Source organism: Rhinatrema bivittatum, chromosome 2 (assembly GCF_901001135.1).
Source record: "Rhinatrema bivittatum chromosome 2, aRhiBiv1.1, whole genome shotgun sequence".
NCBI lineage: Eukaryota > Metazoa > Chordata > Amphibia > Gymnophiona > Rhinatrematidae > Rhinatrema > Rhinatrema bivittatum.
Window position 1 is genome coordinate 359,511,499 of NC_042616.1, and position 21,353 is coordinate 359,532,851.

At 45.5% G+C, this 21,353-nt stretch overlaps 1 protein-coding gene across 1 annotated transcript in view; it reads left to right on the plus strand.

The window, feature by feature from the left end:
• Positions 1-21,353, plus strand: part of CLPTM1L (CLPTM1 like) — a 358,381-nt gene that overhangs the window by 216,590 nt on the left and 120,438 nt on the right. Inside the window, 2 exon segments of the mRNA XM_029589936.1 lie at positions 3,563-3,613; positions 15,262-15,344. Of these exon segments, the coding sequence (XP_029445796.1) occupies positions 3,563-3,613; positions 15,262-15,344 (134 nt within the window).

Sequence of the window (21,353 nt, forward strand, 5' to 3'; positions counted from 1 at the left end):
CCACATGGAGCGACAATCGAAAAACCTTTTTTGCTGCAAGAAGCAGTCCTCCTCCTCTTTTCTTCACTCTAGGGATAGAGAAGAAGTCGAAGGATTGATGGGGGAGTTGATTGAGGAGAGCCGTATCCTCTGGTTTTAGCCAAGTTTCTGTGATGGCGCACAGATCTGGCTGCTCATCAGTGAGGTAGTCATATAAGAGGTGTGGTTTGTTTTTTTTTAGAGTGATTGGGCATTCAAAAGGGTTAAGGAGAATAGGGTGAGACCCAGTAGTTGGTTAAGAGGAGAAAGCATAATGGGAATGAATCTTTTTTTTGTTGTTGTTGCTGGTGGCGAGGTGTTTGACCAAGTGTAGTGGCGGCGTTTCTCCTGTAGTTGTGGATGATTGGAATGGCCGAGAAGAGCATGCCTGTGCAGTTGCCTATTTGAGGTGCGGGGATAATTGGACAGTGGAGATTCCAGGTGCTCTGAGTGAGATAGTTGAACTGTGGTTGCGGACAGCGAGTAAGGGAGAGGGGTCTCCGGTAATAGTTGAGTCTGAGTGTAAGCAGTGTCTTGCTTCAGGGGCTGTATGAAGGGGCGTACAAAGGCGCGACGCCGGGAGTTAGAGCCTGAGATTTAAAGGGCTCTCACCTGGCTTCCTCTGCCTCGCTGGTCGTCACTTCCTTATTCTGCACTTTCAAATTTGGCGCGGTTCGGGGTTTCTGGCTCCTGGCTTCTGATAGGCTGGCTGGTACCCACGTGGTGGCGATTGTCGGGAGCGGCGAAAGGAGGGCCGGAGGAGCGCTGAATCTGGTTCGGTGGTCGGCGGGGCTTGAATCCCAAGACGGGGCGGCGCCGACTGGGTGAGGCTGGGGGTCCCGAAGCGAGCTTCCGGGCGGTGAGCGGCGAAAAGGAGAGCCAGGAGTTAGAGGATGTAGAAGGATATAAGTTGGACAAATGCAGGCTGAGGCGGGAGAAGTACAAGTATGTTGGTTGTGAGTTGCGTGTAGCACTGCTGTGGTGAGGTAGTGTAGCGAAAGGAGGGCCTTTCGTTTGATTCCTCACAAAGGGGCGCTCCTTCGGGCATCTCCCAACTGGGTTGGGGGTGGGACCAGTATCACTCACCACGTGGTCCTGCTGCTTCTCTTTATTTTGCAGGTTTCTGGGCCCTCTTCTCTCTTTTTTTTTTTTCTCTTATTTTCCCGGTTCACTGTTCACTGCTGGCTCACAGAAGGGAGGGGTGAGCGGGCTCTTGCCCCGACTGGGCTGCGCCGACCGCGCGAGCCCCTGCAGTGGAGGAGAGAGACGGAGAAAGGATCGTGGCAAAAGAGGGACGCCCAGGGAAGCGTCTGCAATTTAAGCGCCTGAAAACAGTGCTGGGCTAGACCGGCTGGGTTGGGGGTGGGAGCAGTATCACTCACCACGTGGTCCTGCTGCTTCTCTTTATTTTGCAGGTTTCTGAGCCCTCTTCTCCCTTTTTTTCTCTTTATTTCCCGGTTCACTGTTCACTGCTGGCTCACAGAAGGGAGGGGTGAGCGGGCTCTTGCCCCGACTGGGCTGTGCCGACCGCACGAGCCCCTGCAGTGGAGGAGGAGAGAGACTGAGAGAGGATTGCGGCAAAAAACAAAACAAAAAAAACTACATAGTTAGAACTGCAAAAGAGCCTTAGCCTTCTTTCTGGAGCAGATTGAAGCCTTTATTTATCAGGTTTTATATACCGTCATTCGCCTTAATTATAAAGCCAGCATAACGGTTTACAAACATGGTAAAGGTTACAGACATATTAATAGAGAGACATCCATTCGCAAAGATTAATTTTGATGTTAAATATACCCAGTACTACGGATTGCACGAAGGGGTGCACTCCTTTGTCGCGCGACGCTTGGTGCTATGGTGCCGTTTAACAGACTGTCCGCGTCATCATTGACGTCAGGGGGTGTGTCTTGCGATCGGGACTCTCTCCTCGCACTTCCCTCTCAGTTCTAGGTGAAGTCTCAGCCCTTCTCATTTTTCTTTTTTCATGGCAGCGATGTCATTTTAGAAAGTCATCCCAGCTTTTTTGTTTCTTTGACATCACCAAACCGGTAATTACCATTGCCAAACACACTTTATAGAATTGGCTAGAAGAATGCATCTCCTTCTTCAATGCACAAGCAGGCATAAATCTGTTGGGCTATATCAAGACTTATTGTATCATAGCCATGGTATCGTTGAGAGCCTACCTTAGATCGGTCTCCTTGGAGAAGATCTACAAGAGTACAATGTGGAGTTCTTGCCACACATTCACATCATATTACTGTTTGGATAGGGATTCCTGACACAAACAGTAGGTTTGAGAATTCTGTCTTGAGAAATCACTTTGAGTATAGAATACAACTGCATTTCTCCTAAGGCCTGTTTTTTTTTGTTTCAGACTAACCTAATAAAAAGTCTGAAAATACAAAAATGGCTTGCTACCAAAAACCATTTGTCCATTGGCACTGTTTTGGGTTTTCCCTTTTTTCAGTCAGGGTAGTCTGTAGGTAAGGATTCCCCATGTGTAAGAACATAAGAAATTCCCTTGCTGGGTTAGACCAAGGGTCCATCAAACCCAGCATCCTGTTTCCAACAGAGGCCAAACCAGGCCACAAGAACCTGGCAATTACACAAACACTAAGACAATCCCATGCTACTGATGCAATTAATAGCAGTGGCTATCCCTAAGTAAACTTGATTAATAGCAGTTAATGGACTTCTCCTCCAATAACTTATCCAAACTTTTTTTAAACCCAGCTACACTAACTGTCATCCTGCTTCTCCTGGGAGAAAGCAGAGTTGCTTACCTGTAGCACGTGTTCGAGAACAGCAGGATATCAGTTATCACGCCTACCACCATCATCTCCCCTTGGAGTTGGCCTCTCCAAAATTTAAGCTAAATTATAGCTGAAAGGGTCCTCTGCATGGACACATTGCAGTATGTCATGCTGCACATGCCCAGTAGAGCATACTCAAAGTTCTAGAAATTAAAGTAGAAGTTCCATGTCAGCCGCCTTCCGATGTCACACTTTTGTGAGGACTGATATCCTGCTGTTCTTGGAGAACACCTATTACAAGTAAGCAACTCTTCTTTCCCACTGATTTGTTGATTTGTATTAAGACCTCCGGATTGACTTTTTTTTTAGGAAAGTTCATTTTCAGTTTTTATTTTTTTTCCCAAGGAATTTATCTATTTATTACAGTTTACAAAATGGGAGAGAAATCAGTGGGGGGGATAAAATTTCCCACTTATTTTCTCCTGTTTTTGTTTATTGTAATAAACATGGATAAATTCCTGAGAAAAATAAAACAAAAAGTTAAAGCAAAGATCCGTAAGTATTTCCTATTATATAACAATGTAGAACCATAATTGTATGTTTTGAGTGATGAAATTGCCACTGTTTCTTTTATTCTGTACAGCCTTATATACACTTGAATTTACCTGAGCCTCATGATGAACTTTGGTGATTTCTTGTTAAGCATAACTGGTTGTATTAAAAAGCATAAAGTCATATAATACAATTTCAGTATTTAATTACATTCTAATTTTTTCTGTGATCTAAAACAGTTTGGCACATACAGTGAATCTGAAAGGAAAACAGAGGCCTACGATACCCAGGTATGGTCAAACACTTTGTTTATTTAATAAAAATTTTCATTGCCTTTTCTGGTCATAGATGACTGAAATGTATGAAAATAGAGAATTCAAAAAACTGACAAAGTTGAAATGTTTCTTTATGATTATAGACTCTACTTTTTATCCAAGTAGCTCTGGCTAAAAATTGTCCACCTCAGAGTGGTTAAAAATACATGTTTTGCACAGTGTTTGCACTTTTATTGCTAATTAAAAAAATAAAAAAGGCATTCCTGGTATATATATGTAGGTTTGGAGGGCATAAAAGCATGGCTAAATCTATTTTTCAAAACTGCATTCCTTATTTTACTCCATTCTGCTGCTAGAAGAAATAGCAGGTGGGAACTTTGTACTCACAAAACTTGTAATCAGTTTTTAGTGGAAGATTACTTGGTACTTTGCAGCTACATGCAATATTGAAAATTGCCCTATAAATTTAAAATGCAGTATTTCCTAGCGTGTAGCAGATGGACTCAGGACCAATGGGTATAGTGTACTCCTGGTAGCAGTTGGAGATGGATCAAATTTCAATATGACGTCAGCCCTAGTACATATACCCCTGCAGGAAGTGCAGCTCTTCAGTATTTTCCGTCTCCATAGCAGTTAGGGACTCTATGCACGCTCGCACAGCATTAGAGTAATTTTACTAAAGAAAACCAAAATAAGAAGAAATCTTACCTCTACAGACGAGCCCCGCTCTCCTGCAGTGACACCCATTGGGTCCCTCCCCAGTTGAGAATTCCTGAGGTGATTTCCGCGATCCCTCGGAGGTAAGCCTCGGTCCAGCAACCGACCCTCGGCGAGGACCTAGCCCTCGACATCGGGTGAGGCTGAGAGGCAGCGGGTGCAACTTCGAGCGCGGCGGTGAAGGTATTTTCCCTCTCCCCCCGCAGCCAGAGACCGCCTGGAACGAGACCGGGAAGCGCTGAGACAAGGAAGGTAGAAATCTATTTAAAAGTTTCAGGTCTCCGAAGCTCGAGGAATCGCACAGGTCGCCAGCCGGCACCAGTGCCACCGGGTTGATCTGCCCTAGCAGGCCTAGACCCCGGGCAGATCTGAGGGTCCTCCCACGTGGAGACCCTCCGAGGTGGTCGCCATATTGTCCGCGTGGTCGCCGTCACCATTTTGATCTAGGTCCGCCGTTCCGATCCGTGCGCACAGAGGCGAGCCATGCGCACAAATACCTTGTGCGCACAACGTCGCGCACCCAAGTACCATGCGCACAAGTGACACGCATAGCCACACGCTTTACTGTGCCAGGCGCATAATTTCGATCTGTGCGCATAACAGCACGCGCATCTCGCACACCAAACCTAAGCGCACAACTTCGATGCACCGAAGCGCACAACTGTATCTTACTCGCATAAGCCATGGCACCACCGGGAAAGGAAACTCAAAGCTCAGGGCCTTTGCTCAGCATGCCACATTAGAGCTGCATAGCAAGAGGAGGCCACGGCCCTGTGTATACAGTGCGAAGAGGCCCTAGGGGATCCAACTTATGGCCCTCCCCAGCCGGTACCGGGTTCCAGCCTCTCGAGCAGTATGCCAGACCTAGCATTGCACAGCGGGACCCCCCTCAAACAGGGCTCCCCAGGTACGCACTGCAGCTAGAGTGTCATCCGCCGTGGCAGCCAGAAGACAAATCTGGCTCCGAAACTGGTCAGCCGATGCATCCTCCAAAAAGAGACTCACAAGGATGCCTTTCAACGGAACACTCCTGTTTGGAAGCGAACTAGAGAAACTAGCCAACAAGTGCAGCGAGTCCCCACTGCCGCAGCTACCGGAGGACAGGAGTAAGAGAAACCAGCAATCCTTCCCCCGAACCTCCAGGGGCAGAGCATCGCAGCGCTTCAACCCCTATAGAAGCACATATCAAGCGGCCCGCCCCGCAGGCCGGAGCCAGTCCTTTCGGAACAAGCACAACAAAAAGGGAGCCAGCTCGGGCTCGGGCCCCAGCCGCACCCTACAATGAAAATCAGCCAACCTGTCCAAAGGAAGAGGTCATAGGGGGCAGAATTGCCCTATTCTACCAAAAATGGGTCAAGAGAACTTCGGACAAGTGGGTCCTATCCATCATTCGAGAGGGATATTACCTGGATTTCCACCACTTCCCTCCAGACAAGTTTGTGGAATCTCCCTGCCATGACCCTTCTGAGAGGATGGCAGTGGAAGCTACACAGACCAGATTGCTAGCCTTAGAGGCTATAACACCAGAGCCTCCACAACAAATAAATACTGGACATTATTCCATCTATTTTATCGTCCCCAAGAAAGAAGGAACGTTCAGACCCATCCTGGACTTCAAGGCGGTCAACCGTCACCTGAAGATTCCTTGCTTCCGCATGGAAACCCTACGCTCTGTAATAAGGGCGATACAATCGGGAGAGTTCCTTACATCCCTGGATCTGTTGGAAGCCTACCTACTCATTCTGATCCATCAAGAGCATCAGCGTTTTCTACATGTCTCGATCCTGGACCGTCACTGCCAGTTCCGGGCACTATATTTCGGGTTAGCCACTGCACCCCGGACATTCACCAAGATCATAGTGGTGGTGGCAGCAACACTGAGGAAGGAAGGAATCCGCGTGCACCCTTGTCTAGACGATTAGCTGAACAAGGCGAAATCCCCAGAGGAAAGCCACCAGGCAACCAACAGTCAAAACTCTACTGGAGAGCCTCGGGTGGGTGGCCAACACAAACAAGAGCTGCCTGCAGCCCTCCCAATCCCTAGAATACTTGGGAGTCCGGTTCGACAACAAACAAGACAAGGTCATCCTGACACCAAGGAGATCAAAACTGATGACCCAGTTACGAACCCTGTTGAGCGAACTTCGCCCCACAGCATGGGATTACCTACAAGTCCTCGGCCTCATGGCATCATCACTGGAAGTAGTGCCATGGGCACGAGCTCACATGAGACCCCTACAATGCTCACTATTATCACGATGGAATCCACTGTCCCAGAAGTACACTGTACGTCTTCAGCTCCCGGACAGAGTTCGGGCCCAACTACGATGGTGGCTACAAGAAGCCCATCTGAGCCAGGGAACAAGACTATCCTCACCAACCTGGATCCTACTCACCACTGATGCCAGCCTACGAGGATGGGGGAGTACACTGCCAGGAGTTAACCGCCCAAGGGCAATGGAATGAAGAAGAGTCGGGATTGAACATCAATCGCCTAGAAGCCCGGGCAGTCAGACTAGCCTGCCTTAGGTTTGGTCACAGACTCTGAGACAAAACGGTCAGAGTAATGTCGGACAACGCCACAACAGTGGCCTACATCAACTGTCAGGGAGGAACCAGAAGCCAGCAGGTGTCTCTGGAAATAGACCTCCTAATGTCATGGGCGGAAGTGAATCTTCAAGCAATCTCGGCCGTCCACATCTCCGGGAAAGACAACATCGCTGCGGACTACCTCAGCAGAGAAAGTCTAGATCCAGGAGAATGGAGGCAGTCGACCACAACATTCGAATTGATAGTAAACCGTTGGGGAACACCAACCATGGACCTCCTGGCAAACCAGTCCAACGCCCAAGTACCCAGTTTCTTCAGCCGCAGGCGGGAACCCCAGTCTCAGGGAATAGATACCCTGGTACAGACCTGGCCACAGAGGACTCTGTTAAACGCCTTCCCGCCGTGGCCCCTACTGGGCGCAATCATCCACAAGATAGAACACCACAGGGGACCAGTACTTCTAGTGGCCCCGGACTGGCCAAGAAGACCGTGGTACGCAGACATGCGAAGACTGCTGACAGGGAGCCCCCTTCGCTACCTCCACACAGAGACCTGCTCCAACAGGGACCGGTCCTCCACGAGGATCCAGCTCGATTCTATCTTATGGTCTGGCCATTGAGAGGACTCGCCTGAGGAAGAGCGGATACTCGGGGGCAGTAATTGACACCCTACTCCGAGCACGCAAGTTCTCCATATCCCTAACATACATAAGGATTTGGAGAGTATTCGAAGCCTGGTGCGAGGACCGCGACATCATACCACACTCAGTCAAAATTCCTGCGATTTTGGAATTCCTTCAGAATGGCCTACAGAAGGGATTGTTTCTCAACTCCATCAATATACAGGTGGCCTCACTATCATGCTACGGAACCAAGAGCGAGAGCGGCAGCATAGACTCTCACCCGGATGTCTCCCGCTTTCTGAAAGGAGTCAAGCAGATCTGACCACCCCTGAAGGTGGCCGGTGCCTCTTTGGAACCTCAACCTGCTCCTAGACTTCCTAGGAGGAACCTCCTTCAGATCTCTCCGCGGCCTGTCTCTCCAACTATTAACATTGAAGACAGCCTTCCTGCTGGCAGTCTGTTCGGCCCGTCGTATTTCCGAGCTACAAGAACTGTCCTGCCAAGAGCCGTTCCTCAGACTCACACCGGGAACCATCCAGTTACACACAGTTCCGTTCTTCCTCCCCAAAGTGTCTCACTTTCATCTCAACCAAACCATCTCGCTACCATCACCAGATGAGCATAAGAATTCTGAAGAGGTTTGAAGCCTACGCCATCTCAACGTTGGCAGGCTCCTAGTCTGATACCTGGAAAGGTCAGAATCCGTACGAAAGACGGACCATCTATTCGTCCTTCACAGCGGGAAGAAGCAAGGGGAAGCGGCCTCGCAAGCAACCATAGCCCGCTGGATCAAAGAAGTCATCAAGGCGCGGCCTACGTAGAAGCAGGCAAACCACCGACTTTACAAGTCAAGGCCCATTCTACTAGAGCCCAGGCAGTGTCCTGGGTGGAAACCAAGATGCTGTCACCCGCCGAGATCTGCAGGGTGACAACATGGTCCTCCATCCACACCCATCTCCAGGTTTTACCGCCTGGATGTTTAGGCTCGGGAGGACACAGCATTTGCAAGGGCAGCCTCCCACCTGTTTCGGGAGTAGCTTTTATACATTTCTTTGGTCCTGAGTCCATCTGCTACATGCTAGGAAGGAGAAATTACTTACCTGATAATTTCGTTTTCCTTAGTGTAGACAGATGGACTCAGCATCCCACCCACTTTTGCCGTTACTCATGGAATTCTCGGGGGACATCCCTGGGAGCGAGTAAGCCATGCTTCCTTCATCTAGGACACCCATCCTACCGGGTGTCGACGTTTCTCGGTTGAGGGCACTGGCGATCTCCAGCTATAGCCAATTCAACCTGTTCAAATTAATTAAGTTAACCAAGTTATAAAGTTAATCAAGTTATTCAAATTATTCAGTCATGCATATATCCACAATGCTTTTTGAGGAGAATACTGAAGAGCTGCACTTCCTGCAGGGGTATATGTACTAGGGCTGACGTCAGATTGAAATCTGATCCGTCTCCAACTGCTATCAGGAGTACACTATACCCATTGGTCCTGAGTCCATCTGTCTACACTAAGGAAAAAGAAATTATCAGGAAAGTAATTTCTCCATTCTCTGCCTCTAGAAAGCTCTAGAAGATTTAGGTACCTCTGTCAAATTGTTTCATTTGATCTATAAGTGAACATAAGATGACACAATTTGTACACAGTACAAAGTTAAACATCGATAAAATATCACACTAAAAACCCTAAAATATATTGCACAACACCCGGGAGAGGTACACTCCAATCAAAATGTGAAAATTCCAAGTGAAATATATCTGTGAAATAATAGTGAGAAACTTTGTAGGAACATATCAAAACCAGCCTATAATTATTGATACATAAGCTGAACATCACAGGTCCTCATTTCTATATTGGGTCATTCATATCAAGGGTCCACGCTCAACCTCCTCCAAATCGAACAAAATTTTGCACAGATGTTCTTTAGAGTGTCAGACAAAACCATACTAAATTTTTCTCCTAGGACAGGCAGGATGGTGGTAGCCATGGGTGACATCATTAGATGGAGCCTGGTACAGAAAACATGCCCAGCATGTCACTATCCACGTGCCCACGCGTGGTCCCTCTTCAGTCTCTTCTTTTCTGTGGAGCTGTCATCTCGCAGTTGTGGAGCTTGTGCTCTTTTTTTTTTTGTTTTGGAAAGCTTTTTCCCATTGATTCGTCGCCTTTTCTGTACCAGGTCCATCTCCATTCCCCTGGCTTAGTTAGTTGGGTACGTTTTCTTTGTTCTGTTCGATCATTTCCCGGTGGTGTCTCCTTCGGAACCCACCAGTCATCGACCGCTCGCTGGGTCTTTTTTGCTATGGCATCGTCGGGTTTTTGTCTGTGCCTACAGTGTCCTCGGATCATGTCTCTTACGTATCTGCACAATGTGTGCATCCTGTGCCTGAGGGCATTGCACGACGTCCACGGGGGTCCTTTTTGCGACCAGATGACCCCCAAGGACCAGCACGCCTGCCTGGATAAAATGGAGAAGCTCTTCGGGTCGAAGAAGTCTGAAATCGCGTCTACGGCGTCAGGGGCATTGACTCCAAAAGGCCGAGGGGTACCAATGGATACTGAGCCTTCGCTGTCCACCCCTCCACCGGGGCTCTTGGTGGAGATGGATGCCAGGGATCGGCCATAGTCTGTTTCTTCGTGCTTGAGGACTTCTGGATCATCTCCTTCCTCCTTGGCTCTGGGGAAAGACCAGGCTGAGCACCATGGGAAGTTCAGTAAACATAGTTACCGGTCTCCGTCTTCACAGTTTTGGACTCGGATCGGCACCGGTGCCTGCTGTGTTGCCCCCGAAGTGACCCCATGGTGAGGAGGCACTGCCCTCCATCAAACCTGGGAGTCCCAGGCATTCCCCACCGATTCCGGTGCTGGGCCTCCAATCTCTCGCTGTCCGAGGGTGATCTGGTGACACCTCCCCCTCCTTCGTCCATTTTGTCTTTGTCATACTTTCAAAAGCAGCTGTAATGCAGGGAGCAACTGGCAGTTGTCCGAGCCCTGCAGGGCATCGAAAGGCTCGCCCCACAGGTGCTGGAGCCTGTGCCATTGATGTTGGCACCGCTGCTGGAGCGCCTCAACATCCTTCTCAACGTTCACCCCATGCTGCCAGTGCCCGAGGATCTATCAATACCCAGTGGACACTGTTGCCTCTTCCTCCCAGTGCTATCCCCATTTTGTGGTTCTCCGAGGAGGAAGGCTCTTCGAAGCCCGCAGCACTATCGAGACCCCTGGTTCCACGGTGGAAGTTGCCTGGTCCAGTTCAGGTTTCTTCATGGGCCTCCATGCCCTCTGTGCCCAAGCCGCGGGGCCTGGGAATGGGCCCTCTATAGGTGGCCCAGTTTTACATTGGACCAGTGGGTTCTGTCCATCTTGCGTTGAGAGTACCGGCTAAACTTTCTGGGTGTCCCTCTGGACACTCTCCTGTTCCCTTCTTGGGGTCAGTCCTTGCATCAGGAAATACTGTTGGTGAAGCTTAGTGCCCTTCTAATGGCCAGTGCTGTCGAGCTTTTCTGCTGAATCAGTGGAGACAGGGATTCTCCTCCCGCTATTACCTGATTCCAAAGAGAACTGGGGGATTCTGTCCCATTCTAGACTTGAGAGCCTTGAAAAAGTTTCTAAAAAGAGAAAAGTTCAAGATGGTTTCTCTGAGCACCCTGATTCCTTTCCTACAAAGTGGAGATTGGCTTTGCTCCCTTGATATAAAAGACGCCTACACCCACATCGGGATCTTCCATGCTCAGAGGAAGTATCTGTGGTTTGTCAGCGAGAAACATTTTCAGTACAGGATGTTGCTGTTCAGCCTTCCCTCGGCCCCACGTGTCTTCACCAAGTGCTTGGCCAAGGTGGGTGCATATCTCTGCAGTTTGGGGGTGCATGTGTTCCCCTACCTGGAGTATTGGCTCGTCAAGAGCCCCACCCAAGGGGGAGCGATTCGGTCTCTGCGCTTGACTGTTCAGGTGTTAGAGTCCCTGGGGTATATTATCAACTACCTGAAGTCCCATCTTGACCCGTCGCCTCAGTTGGACTTCATTGGCACCAGGTTGGACACAGCTCAGGCCTGAGCATATCTTATTCATGATCGGGCATTCACATTGGTTAACATTGCTGGAGTGGTCCATCAGAGTTGACAGGTTTTGACATGCCGCATGCTGCAACTCTTGGGACACATGACTACGACCATCCATGTTACTCCCTTAGCTTGCTTGCATATGCGCAGAGCTCAATGGACCTTGCAGTCCCAGTGGCAGCATGCCTCCCAGGACCTCCACGTCCACATCCGAATTACTTCGCCTTTCTGGGACTCCTTGTCTTTGGTGGGAGAGTCTGGCCAACTTGGAACAGGGGGTGCCTTTTCAAGGTCCCCTTGCCCAGTTTGTGCTCACTACGGATTCGTCCAACCTGGGATGGGGATGCCCATGTGGAGGGACTCTGCACCCAGGTCTTGTGGTCTGCCCAGGAAGCACAGTGTCAGATCAACTTCCTGGAGCTCCACGCAATCCGGTAAGCACTCTGGGCATTCAGGGATTGGGTGATCAACAAAGTGGTTCTGATCCAGACCGACAACCAGGTGGCAATGTGGTACATCAACAAACAGGGAGGTATGAGGTCATTTCTTCTGTGCCAAGAAGCCGTTCAGATCTGGTTTTGGGCTCTGTCTCCAGAACTGAACACAGTACCCCAGGACCTGTACAAGGACATTATCACCTCCTTTTTCCTGCTGGTTATTCCTCTCTCTATTGAGCCCAGCATTCTTCTGGCTTTAGCTATAGCCTTGTCACGTTGTTTCGCTGTCTTCAGATCGCCAGATAGTATTACCTCTTAGTCCTTGCACGTCAGCATTTCGCTCCCCATACTGCTGTTTTGGATTACCACAGCCCAGATGCATGACTCTGCACTTCTTGGCATTGAATCCCAGCTCCCAAATCTTTGACCACACTTCAAGCTTTCTTAAATCATTTTTCATTCTCTCTACTCCTTGAGGCATGTCCACTCTGTTGCAGATCTTAGTATCATCCGCAAATAGACAAAATTTGCCTTCTATCCCTTCTGCAATGTCATTCACAAAGATATTGAACAGAACCGGTCCCAAAACCGATCCCTGTGGCACTCTGCTTAACATGGTTCTCTCTTCAGAGTAAGTTCCATTTAGTATTACCCACTATTTATCAGTCAGCCAGTTTGTAATCAATGCCAGCCACCACCTTGGCGCCCACTCCCAAGCTTCTCATTTTATTCAAAGGTTTTGCTGAAATCCAAGTAGATCACATAGAGCTCTCTTCCTCAATCCAGTTCTCTAGCACCCAATCAAAAAGTCAATAAGATCGGTCTGACAGGACCTTTCTCCTGGTCAATCTATACTGCCTTGGGTAGTTTAGTCAACTATCCTTTTCTTCAGCAGAGTCTCCATTAATTTTTCCCACCACTGAGGTAAGGTGAGGCTAACCGCTCTGTAGTTTCCAGCCTCCTCTTTGCTACCACCCTTGTGAAGAGGAACCACAACCTCATTTCTCTAATCTCATGGCACCACTCTCATTTCCATGGATCTGTTAAACAGGTCTTTCAGCGGACCCGCTAGCACATCTCTGAGATCCTTCAGTATTCTGAGATTTACCTCATCTGGCCCCATGGCCTTGTCTACTTCCAATTTACTTATCTCATCCCATACATTCTCTTCGGTAAACTGAGTTTTGTCTATTTCATTCCAATCTATGGTCTTGTCAATCAGAAATAGTCCTTCTCAAGGATCATCTTCAGTGAACACCAAACTGAAGTATTTGTTTAATACTGCTGCCATTCTTCATCTCTCTCTACACATTGCTCCTCGTCACCTTTCAATTTTACTATATCACTTTGGGCCTTCCTTCTTTATATGAGATATCTGTAAAATGTTTTGTCACCTCGCTTTACCTCTTTGGCAGTCCTTTCTTCTGCCCGATCTTTCACTTTCCTGGTTTCTTTCTTTATCATTGGATATTCTTTCCTGTGTTCCTCTTTTCAAGATCCTTTATACTTCTTGAACACTTTTCTTTTTGCCTTTATTTTTTCAGCCACCTCCTTTCAGAACCAGATTGGTTTATCTTTTCTTTTACTTTTGTTTAGTTTTCTAACATATAGATTTGTTGCTTTTGTAAAAGCTTCTTTTCATTTGGCCCTCTGTTCTACCTCAACCATTTTCTCCCAGTCTTCTTCTGGAACATCTCCATTTTGACAGAGTCTGTATTTGTGAGATTCAAAACTAGAGTCTTTGTGTGACTTCTCTGTATCCTGTTCATGAGATCAATCCATACTGTCTGATGATCACTCGTGCTACCCAGACATTAGAGACACATTTTAATTTCTGCCGGCGCCAGGAAAGTGTACAGAAAAGCAGAAAAAACTGCTTTTCTGTACACCTCCAACTTAATATCATAGCGATATTAAGTCGGAGGCCCCAAAATTAAAAAAAAATAAAAAATTGAAAAAAAAATATTGAATCGGCCAGCGGCCCACGGGTCAGAAGACAAATGCTCAATTATGCCGGCGTCCATTTTCTAAACCTGTGGCTGTCAGCGGGTTTGAGAACCACCTGTAAAATTGAGCGTCGGCTGTCAAACCCTCTGACAGCCGCCGCTCTTGTCAAAAAGGAGGCCCTAGGGATGTGCTAGTGTCCCTAGCGGCTTCTTTTACCGCAGGCCCTCATTTGCATACTCGATCGCGCGCCGAGGAGAGTGGCCTGGGCGCTCGTTGGGAGAGTGGGCGCTCACCTCGGAGCGCCGGCTCTCCCACAAATTTTAATGAATCGGCCCATTAGTGAGTACTGTGGGAATTTTCGAGGAGGACTTTATACTCTCTCTCTCTGGGCTCAGAAATGACAAGCTTATTGGGAGGAAGTGTGGGGTGCCTTGGAATTCAGGAGACTTAAGCTATATAAGAACCTTGCCTATGTAAGTGGTTCTCAGGGGGGTTTTTTGTTTGTTTTTTAACTATGGTAACTGGATACTGTCTGCTTTTGTGTTGTTTTGGACTGAGTCCTTGACATTTTTCCCTATATTTGTTCAACTTTGGAATTTTGTATTCACTAAAACTTTGCCCAGTTTTTGTTCAGTAAAATTTCTTTTGTTTGGAGCACACTTCTGGTGTTGACTTTTATTTTTCTAGCTTGTCTGGTGGACTCTCCTGGTTGGTCTTGCAGGAGCATTCCTGTCCCCATTCCACTGGACCCAATGTGGGTTTTTAGGCTCCCCACCCTGTGAGAGCAGACCAGGGCTCTTCAGGAGTAGGAAGGTGGCTCCCACCCCCGAGGTGGGGGGGTTCATTCGGGTTCAGATGAAGTGTATTTCTTTTAGTCCATTTTTTAGGGGGGGGGGGTGTTTCATTTTTTTTTAGCTATTGATGGGTCCGGGTAATTGTATGACCTGGACATCAACTGCATAGATGTACACTTTTACATCAACAGTTCAGATCTCCTGTGCTAGTGATCTTAAAGCATATGTTGAAAAGTACTGGTGATGATAAAAAAGAAATTCACGGGGACCCCACAATTTAAGATCCAGGGAGCCGATGAGGTAACTCCAAGCAGACTCAACTCTTTCTGGTCTAGTTTTCAGTTGGATTAGGCATAACAATTATAAACTAATGACAAGGGTGAACCGGAATGACCAAACAAAAGTAAAACCAAAAAAAAAAAAACCCAAACTTAAATTTCCTTCTATATATTACATTTTTTTTTCTTATTGCCTTTGTCATCAAATAGATCATTCAAAGTGGTATATAACATGTACTTTTTTCACTCAGGCTATGAAATACTTATCTTACCTACTTTATCCACTTTGTGTTGGAGGAGCAGCATATTCACTTCTGAACATCAAATATAAGAGGTAGGATTACATTACTTTTTTTTCATGTAATACATGGGCTTTTGTCTAAATTATCAGTTCTAAAAGGCGTTAGAACCAGGGACAATAGGAGCTGAGCTCATGGGAAGATCACTGCTAATTCCCAGTGGGGGAACCCCCGAATTTGTACTTTTGGTAGTCCCCGAAAAGCCTCAAGTAGTCACCCTTGCCATACTATGGGACATGATGGCTAGCTTGAGTTCCGCTTTAAATACTCTTAATGTTAAAATGGAGCATTCAATACAACAGAATACAACATCTAACTTACAAATGCAAAATCAAATAAGTTCTTTATCCGTTAAAGTCGCTCAACTAGAAGAGAAAGACGCTGGGACCTTGGACTTCAAAATGGCTACGGTTAGAGACAGAGAAATGCTGGCGAAAAGGATTGAGACACTAGAAAATAAATCTAGGCAATTAAATTTGCATATATTGAATTTTCCCAGAGTTATTGAGGAGACCCCATATACTACGTTGAAAAAATGTATGGGGGAAGTATTGGGATATACCCAAGAAGAACTTCCATCGATTAACAAATGCTATTTTCTCCCTAAATCAGCAGTAACAACTACTGGTCAAAATTGGCAAGAGAATCTCACCGAAATAATTGAGAATTCAGCCATAGAAGTATTAGAAAGAGCAACACTTCTAGTATCTTTCATTTCCCTAACAGATTTACAATGTGTAATGAGAAAGTATTTTAGAAAATTTCCTATTTCCTATTTGAATGCTAATGTTAAGATTTACCCTGACTTGGCCGCATTTACACAATCTAGACGAAGGGGTTTTCTAGCCTTGCGTCAAGAGGTTCTTGATTTGGGTTTTTCCTATATGCTTAAATTTCCTTGTAAATGCGTTCTAAAGAGGGGGGGGGGGGGGGAAATCTTTATATTTTTTTCTTCAGAACAATTAAGGACTTTTATAGATTCGAGGAAACCATCTACATCTACGCCCATTGTACATGAAAATGAAAATGAGTTGTTGTCAGTGTGCTAAGTTTTTCCTTTATTTGTTTATGAATATTTGATTTTGAATTACTCTCTTTAAATTGCGGGGAGCCTAAATAGAAATTATTGATTTATGGGCTATGAGGAAATATTTCGTTTAGTAATTTAAGCCTATATAGGCTTTTTCTTTTGTCTAAATTTGTGGTTTGTTTAATTCTGCTTTTTGAATTTGCAAAAATGTTTAGTTTTTGTAATGGAAAATGATAAATAAAGAATTAAAAAAAAAAAAAGGCGTTAGAATGGGGGGGAAGCTGTTTTCATTTATTTCTGCAAATGTTTGAAGTGTCCTGTAATAGTCAAGGAAGTAGCATTAACTGATATTTCATTAGTCTTTTCAGAGGATATTGTGTAATTTCAATGTAACTGACTCCAAAGTCAGTTTTGCTTTTTTCCAAATCATTTTTGATAAAACAAAGAAAAACAATATTGAAACTGTACTCAATCCCATTTATAGTATAACTAGATGGCAAATTATAACAATCTGCTAGTATTCAGAATCTAAATACAATATATTCCAGTCTTACCACAGAAATTTTATTATAAACCTCCCTTCTTCCCTACCCACCCTACATCTATTCGCATTCATATTCATACACTCTCTCATTCACACCAACATCCTACCCATCACTCCTTTTGCTCATCTAGGTACAGTCTGGAGTTTGATATCCTCTGCTGTCTTTCATGTTATAGAATAACCCTCTTTTTAAGCCAAAGTCGGTTTTGGCTTTGTTGCTTCTTTATATTGCCATGCACATTTGAAGGGAGGAAAAAGATTTATATTGAGGTCCATATTTAAAAGATCTGTCCGTGTAATTTTGGGAATTACCCAAACAAATCTTCATTTAAATTTTGTCTGGGTAGATCATCATCTGCAAACAAATTTAGCGGGATAAAAAAAAGAGGTGGTATTGAGGCATTTGGAGGGGGGGGGGGGGGTGGTAAGGCTTAATTTGAATTGCACTAATATCCATTGCTATCAAGATGTCTGGTCATTCCAAAGAGCTGATTTAACATTATCTAGATAACTTTAGCTGGGCAACTTTGACTTTTTCTAAGTGTATCCAATGTAATTTGGGTACGTTCTGCCGGATATCTGAGTAAAGTTATCCGTTAACTTTACCCAGATAATTTCCTGCTCCCTGGCTTACTTCAGCAATGGCCAGTCTAGGTGACAAGTACCTTGCAGATCCTAAAAAGTCTTGTACTTTTCTGGAACTTTCCTAAAAATGTGTGGAAGCCCTTCTATATACTACTAGACCAGCTGCACTTCAGCTTTTCTTAGATTTGTCTGTGGAGAAATATATTTCACAGGATGGGGGGGGGGGGGGGTGGAGGGGTTGCATTTTTATTTTTGGCTTCTTTGACATTCTGTGCTACAGAATTTTCAGTCTAGCTTTTGTTGTTTTCCATTCTTACTGTAACTATTAGGCATGTTAGAACTTTCAAGTTCCTTCTTATTTGTACTTGCCATATCAGTTTGTGTGATCACAGCTTCAGCATTACCAAATAATGTTTAGTGCTCACAGTCCAGTCAAGATTTTTTTCCTCTTCACTCATCTTTTCTCTCAAAAATTTACTACTTTTGAATTTTCATCTACTGTCAAGAAGCAAAACAGCTTAAAGAGATGCCCAAAATGCTGCCGGAAGATATTGATTACAGATCACAAGAAAAATTACAAGTGCCTTCTGTGAAGGCCATGATATTGCAGTGAATGGTTCAGACCCAGAGTGTCTCTATCCAGATAAGCAAGTCTTGATCAAAGTTGACCTTATAGCCCAGTGTAAAAGCTGAAGGTGTTAACCATGGCCACGCTGGTGGCCAGGCTTCATTGAGGGAGTCCTTAGCTGCTTTGTCCAGAGATTGTCCCTGCTGGAGGGCTTAACTCTTCCTCATTCTTAAGTCACCATTGCAAAAGCTTCAAAGGGCATGCATGACTCATAAGTCAAAACAGGTAAGCACCAAGGCTTCAGTGGAGGCATTGGTATCTTTGTGACCCTAGTTTGGATAATTTGCATGCCTCCAGATGCTGAGATGGCATTGTATTGTTCAGTGCCTTAAAATTGCTGTAGTTGAATGACTTCTCAGTCCAAAGCTATTTTAAAATAGTCTTCCACAGTCCAGTGGGGCACTGAGAGCAGAGGATCATCTTGCTGGTGGCTGGTAAGAATCAGTAAGTACTGCTTGGAGAAATTTTTCAAATTGAATAAGTATTGGAGAGAGCTAAACTATTGGGGGTATATTATTTAGTGTATTCATGTTTTGTTTTAAATAGGTAATCAGACGGGCAACAAATAGAAGTTTGTGTGTTTTATTTTAAATACGTACTCAGGCAACAAACAAATTTGTGTGCTTTATTTTAAATAGGTAGTCAGAAAGTCAGGCAACAAACAGAAGTTTGTGTGATTGTGCTTCCCAACCCTCCCTCCCACCCCTAGCTCATCCTTTAATTTGTAGGCAGGTGTCACTTTCACACTTAAAAAAAAAAAAATTAGCTCTTAACTTAAAACTCAGAAATTCCCCATACTTTATCAAAAGTTTGATCATTCCCTTGTCGGTAAGTACCAGATATATAGTGAATATACTAATACTTTTAAAGGATCTTAATTATACTGAATCCTATCCCCATAGCAACCTAAAACTTAACTAGGAATTGAACAAATTTAAGATGAAGGCAGCAGTCCAGCAACAAGAGGGGGGGGACTCCCAGTCTTTTTCACTGAGTGTCACATGTATGATTTTTTACCCGCCGGTGAGAAATTGTACATATGCATGCGATGCAAAAAGCTCCTGTCTCTCAGAAAAAGGGTCCAATCTCTGGATGCTAGAGTGGCAGACTTGGAGGAGCTGAGGCAGACAGAGGTATATAGATGAGACCTTCAGGGACATAGTAGCCAAGTCCCAACTTCAGTCTGGCATCCCTGGAGCTACCTTGGAGGAGGAAGGTCTCATGCTCGGAGAGCATCAACCTGGTGCAGCAGGAAATGATCCTGTATCAAGGACCTGCTCTCCAGGTGGTGCATTGTCATCTCACACCGAGGATCTGTCTCCCAGGGCTTCTGCAAGGAGGCAAGAGTCAGGTTGGCCGTCATAGTTGGTGATTTGATTATTAGGATTGTAGACAGCTGGGTGGCTGGTGGGCATGAGGATCACTTTGTAACATGCCTACCTGGTGCGAAGGTGACTGACCTCATGCATTACCTAGATAGGATATTAGACAATGCTGGGGAGGAACCAGCTGTCTTGGTACATATGGGCACCAATGACATAGGAAAATGTGGGAGGAAGGTTCTGGAAGCCAAATTTAGTTAGAAAGCTGCAATCCAGCTGAATCTCTGAAATGCTCCCTGTTCCACACACAGGTCCCCAGAGGCAGGCAGAGTTTAAATGCAATGATGAGACGATGGTGCAAGGAAGAGGGATTCAGTTTTGTAAGGAACTGGGGAACCTTTTTCAGGAAGGGGGGAGTCTTTTCCGAAGGGATGGGCTCCACCTTAACCAGGATGGAACCAGGCTGCTGGCACTAACCTTTAAAAAGGAGAGAGAGCAGCTTTTAAGCTAGATCAAAGGAGAAAGCAGACAGTTGCTCAGCAGCGCATGGTTCAGAGGGAGGAATCTTCAAAGGATACTAATGAAGCATTAGAGTTAGGGCATCCCATCAGAGAGGTTCCACTAATAATAAAAGTAGTCCAAGAGCCTATAATTAAAAACTCACCTGAGTTAAAAGATTCCAATTTATCACTGACAGCTGAAAAGCAGAATGTTAATACAAACAAAAAACACACTTTGAAATGTTTGTATGCTAATGCCAAAAGTCGAAGAAATAAGATGGGAGAATTAACATGTACAGCAGTGAATTTTTTATTATTTATTTGTTGATTTTATATACCGACATTCTTCGGAACAACATGCCGGTTTACATTGTAACTGATTAACAAAAGAGAGAAAATACAATAAACAGGGAGGGGGGAGGAGGAGCAGCGAACGAAAGAAGAGCGAAGACAGCAGTAGGAGAGATAGGGAAAGAGAGGAAATGAATAGGAACATTTGAAGCATATAAATTAACTAGAGGCTATATAGATACAAATTAGATGGAAGTACTAGCTCATATGCTGGCAGGGACTAGGAGGGGTAGGGGGGAGGGAGGGAAGGTTAAAATGGAGGGGGAATTTATAATCCTTTATTTGAAGACTTTGCTAGGAGCGGGATGAGGAGTGAGAGGAAGCTGAAGCTGAGGGGAAAGGGGGAGGGAGGGTGGGTTAGAAGAAAAGTTTTATAAGCTAAGTTTGGTCAACATCTGGATATGCCAATTTAAAGAGCCATGTTTTGAGCCCTTTTTTAAATTTACAAAGACTAGGTTCTAGGCGGAGAGCAGTGGGCAGGGTGTTCCATAGGGAAGGGCCAGCAATAGAGAAAGCTCTTTCTCTGGTGGAAGTGTGGTGTGCAGTTTTTAGGGTGGGGGTGTGTAGTTCCAGCAAGGTTGGATCTAGAGGGGGCGGGTGGATGATTGGAAATGTAGTGCATTCTCGAGCCAGGTATGATTGTGATTGTACAATAGATTGTGGAGAACGGTGAGTGTTTTGTATTTTATGCGGGAGGCAATGGGTAACCAGTGGAGGTCTTTTAGGACAGGGGTAATGTGATCGGATTTACGTGTGTTTGTGAGAATGATGACATAGACTTAATTGACATCTCAGACATGGTGGAAAGAGGATAACCAATGGGATAGTGCTGTACAAGGGTACAAATTATATCGCAATGACAGAGAGGAGCATCATGATGGTGGGGTGGCAAAGACTCCAACAGGATAAAGATCCTGCATGAGACTAAATATACAATCAAATCTTTATGGGTAGAAATTGCGTGTGTGTGTTGGGGAAGAGAATAGTGATCGGAGTATACTACCATCCACTTGGCCAAAATGGTGAGATGGACAATGAAATGCTAAGAGAAATTAGGGAAGCTAACCAAACTGGTAGTGCAGTA